This window comes from Eimeria tenella, genomic scaffold (assembly GCF_000499545.2).
Source record: "Eimeria tenella Houghton genomic scaffold, Eth_scaff2333, whole genome shotgun sequence".
Lineage (NCBI taxonomy): Eukaryota > Apicomplexa > Conoidasida > Eucoccidiorida > Eimeriidae > Eimeria > Eimeria tenella.
Genome location: NW_013542193.1, coordinates 1 through 3,004, shown reverse-complemented (window position 1 = coordinate 3,004; position 3,004 = coordinate 1). Strand labels below are relative to the sequence as shown.

The window sequence follows — 3,004 nt, the reverse complement described above, 5'->3', positions numbered from 1 at the left end:
GGGGGGCCCCTGGGGGGGCCCCTTGGGGGGCCCCTGGGGGCCCCTCTGGGGGGGTCCCCTAGGGGGCCCCCCCCCTAGGGGGCCCCCTAGGGGACCTCTGCAGCCACGAGGGGCCTCTTAGGAGGCCCCTTAAGCTTTCTCGGGGCCCTTTAACTGAAGCACTTTTTAAAATTGGAGATTTAGGGTTTAGGGTTTAGGGTTTCTAGGAAGCCCTTATTATAAGGGGGCCATTATATCTATGAAAGACCCTGGTGGAGGCGTACAAGATTTTTCCTGTCTAAACCCTAAACCCTAAACCCTAAGCCTTAAACCCTAAACCCTAAACCCTAAACCCTAAACACTAAACACTCTTACCTGGGCCTTCTCTGGCTGCTCTGCCGGCTCTTTGGTCTGCCGAGTCTTTCGATATTTCCTGAAAGGAAAAAAACAAATAAACGAAAACGCATGCAGCCCCACAGCCGCAAAGCCCCAAAATGCCAGCATGCATGCATGCCTGCATGCATGCATGCATGCATGGATGCATGCACGCCCGCATGCATGCATGGATGTATGCACGCCTGCATGCATGCATGCATGCATGGATGCATGCATGCCCCTCAGAAAGCCAAAAGAGAAGAAAAGTATTTTGAAGATAAAACGAAGACAGAGGAATTGACAAAAGGTAAAAAGGAAAAGAAAAAGACGGAGAAGGACAAAAAACAGGGATAAGGGGAAACAAAAGGAAACAAAATGGGACACAAGAGAATAAAAGGAGACAAAAAGAAACAAGAAACAGACAAAAAGGAAGCAAAAAAAAGCAAAAAAACTGAAAAAAAGAGACAAAGGGAACAAAGGGAGATAAGAAGAAACAAAAAGGACAAAAGCAAGAACAAAATGCGAAAAAAAGGAATAGAGAAGACAAAAAAGACAAAAAAGACAAAAATACAACAAAAAATCCAAACAAGGATAAAAAAACCAAGAGGGGGAAAATGAGAAAAGGGCGGGACTGCGGGGCGCCGGGGTGTATGTACACCTGACCTGCAGCTGGAGGGCCTCGACATGAGTTTTATAATTCATCACTTTTGACTTCTTTAATCCCGAATCCACAACAAATCGAACTCCAGGAATTGTCAAAGAAGTCTCCGCAATGTTTGTCGCCAAAATAACCTGAAAGGCACACAGTGCATGCAAAAATGCATGCAAAAATGCATGCAAAAATGCATGCAAAAATGCATGCAAGAATGCATGCAAAAATGCATGCAGGAATGCATGCAGATGTGCACACAAAAATGCATGCAACATGTGCATGCAAAATGAGGAAAAAGGGATAATAAAAATGAAAATAAACAAAAATGATGATACAGATAAAAAGGATAATGAGGGACAAAAGGAAGCAAAAACAGAAAAGGGACAAAAAGAAATAAAAAAAAGAAATAAGACAATAAAATACAACAGAGGCAAAAAAGAAGAAAATAGAATGATGAAAAATAAAAAGACGAAAAGGGTTAAAAGACAAACGAAAAAGAAAAAAAGAGACAAAAAGAGATAAAAGGGAACAAAGAGAGGCAAAGGGAAACAAAAATAAAGTAAAAAAGAAACACAAAATAGTTAAAAACGAAACAATAAAGACCAAATGAATTTAAAAATAAACACAAAACCAGAAAGACAAAAAATAAACCAAAAAGAATCACAAAATAAACCAGAAATAGTTCAAACACGCTTTTTAGGGTTTTAAAACGGGGTTTTTCACCAAAGAAAAGATGAAAACAAATTCATTTAACGAAACTAAATAAACAAACAAATAAAACCAACTCAATAAACCAAAACCACTAAAAAGAAGAGTTAAAAGCAATTAATGAAATAAATAAATCAAATGAATTAATAATTACTTTTCTTGTAAACGGCGGAGACACAGGCTTCAAAACTTCCTGCTGCTGCTCAAAAGGAAGTGCAGCGTACAGACAGCACACAAGCAGCTTGCTGCTCCTCCGGTGTACGTACACCTCAGACCCCAAACGCACATGCACCTGTGGGGCCCCGCACCCCTTGGGGGCCCCCTCTGGGGCCCCCTGGGGGGCCCCAAGGGGGTGTGGGGCCCCACACTTGTTGAGCTGCTGCAGCTTTGCATGCAGCAAAGCCCCAAGAGCTTCGATTTCTTCCTGGCCAGGCAAAAAGACTAAAATGTCTCCTTTTGAATCTTCATTTCCCAAATGGATTTGCAGCACTGTCAGCAGTGCAGCCTGCACAAACCCTAAACCCTAAACCCTAAACCCTAAACTCCAGACTGCAGACCGTGGACCCTCGGCATGAAGTGCTACCCCCCGGACCCAAAAGCCCAAACCCTAAACCCTCAAGCCCAACCCCGAAACCCTAAACCCTAAGCCCCAAACCCCAAACCGTAAACCCCAGACTCCAGTGCCTGCCCCGCTGTGTTCGCGGGAGGCGCTGCGGGAAGCCGAGGGTTTAGGGTTTAGGGTTTAGGGTTTGGCAGTGCGGGGACCTGGAGGTAGTCCTCCTGGGGCGTCTGGGCGAAGAAGGCCTTGAGCGGGAAGGCGACGTGGGGGATCGAGACGATCCCGATCCCGATCCCGATCCCGGGATCGCGCAGAAAGGCCCTGAGGGGCGTGGGGTCGAGGGTGGCGCTCATGAGGACGAGTTTGAGGGTTTTGCGCTCCCTTAAAAGGGTTTTGAAGAGCCCCAAAAGGCACTCCAAATGCACCGACCTTTCGTGCACTTCGTCCACAACAAAAGCTCCAAAATGGTGTAACTGAGGGTCCCTCAAAGCCTCCCGAAGCAGCACTCCTTCGGTCACGAACAGCAGCCGCGTCGCTGCGGTGTACGTACACTCGAACCGCACGCTGTACCCCACAACTCCCCCGGGATCCGATCCCACCTCCCGAGACACCCGAGCCGCCAGCGACACTGCAGCAACGCGCCGCGGCTGCGTCACTCCTATCCGCCCCACAATCAGCCCCTCCTGCTGCTGCTGCTGCTGCTGCTGCTGCTGTTGCTGCTTGCGGGGGTG

The 3,004-nt window shown here is 47.2% G+C and overlaps 1 protein-coding gene across 1 annotated transcript; it reads right to left on the bottom strand.

The window, feature by feature from the left end:
• Window positions 1–236: 236 nt before the first annotated feature.
• On the bottom strand, window positions 237–2,626 carry ETH_00041130 (uncharacterized protein; the record flags this gene model as incomplete). The annotated part of the gene is made up of 5 exons (XM_013374874.1): window positions 237–277; window positions 355–412; window positions 1,018–1,146; window positions 1,869–2,219; window positions 2,480–2,626. 5 exons carry the CDS (start codon window positions 2,624–2,626, stop codon window positions 237–239), a joined length of 726 nt encoding a protein of 241 aa, XP_013230328.1.
• Between the last annotated feature and the right edge of the window lie 378 nt (window positions 2,627–3,004).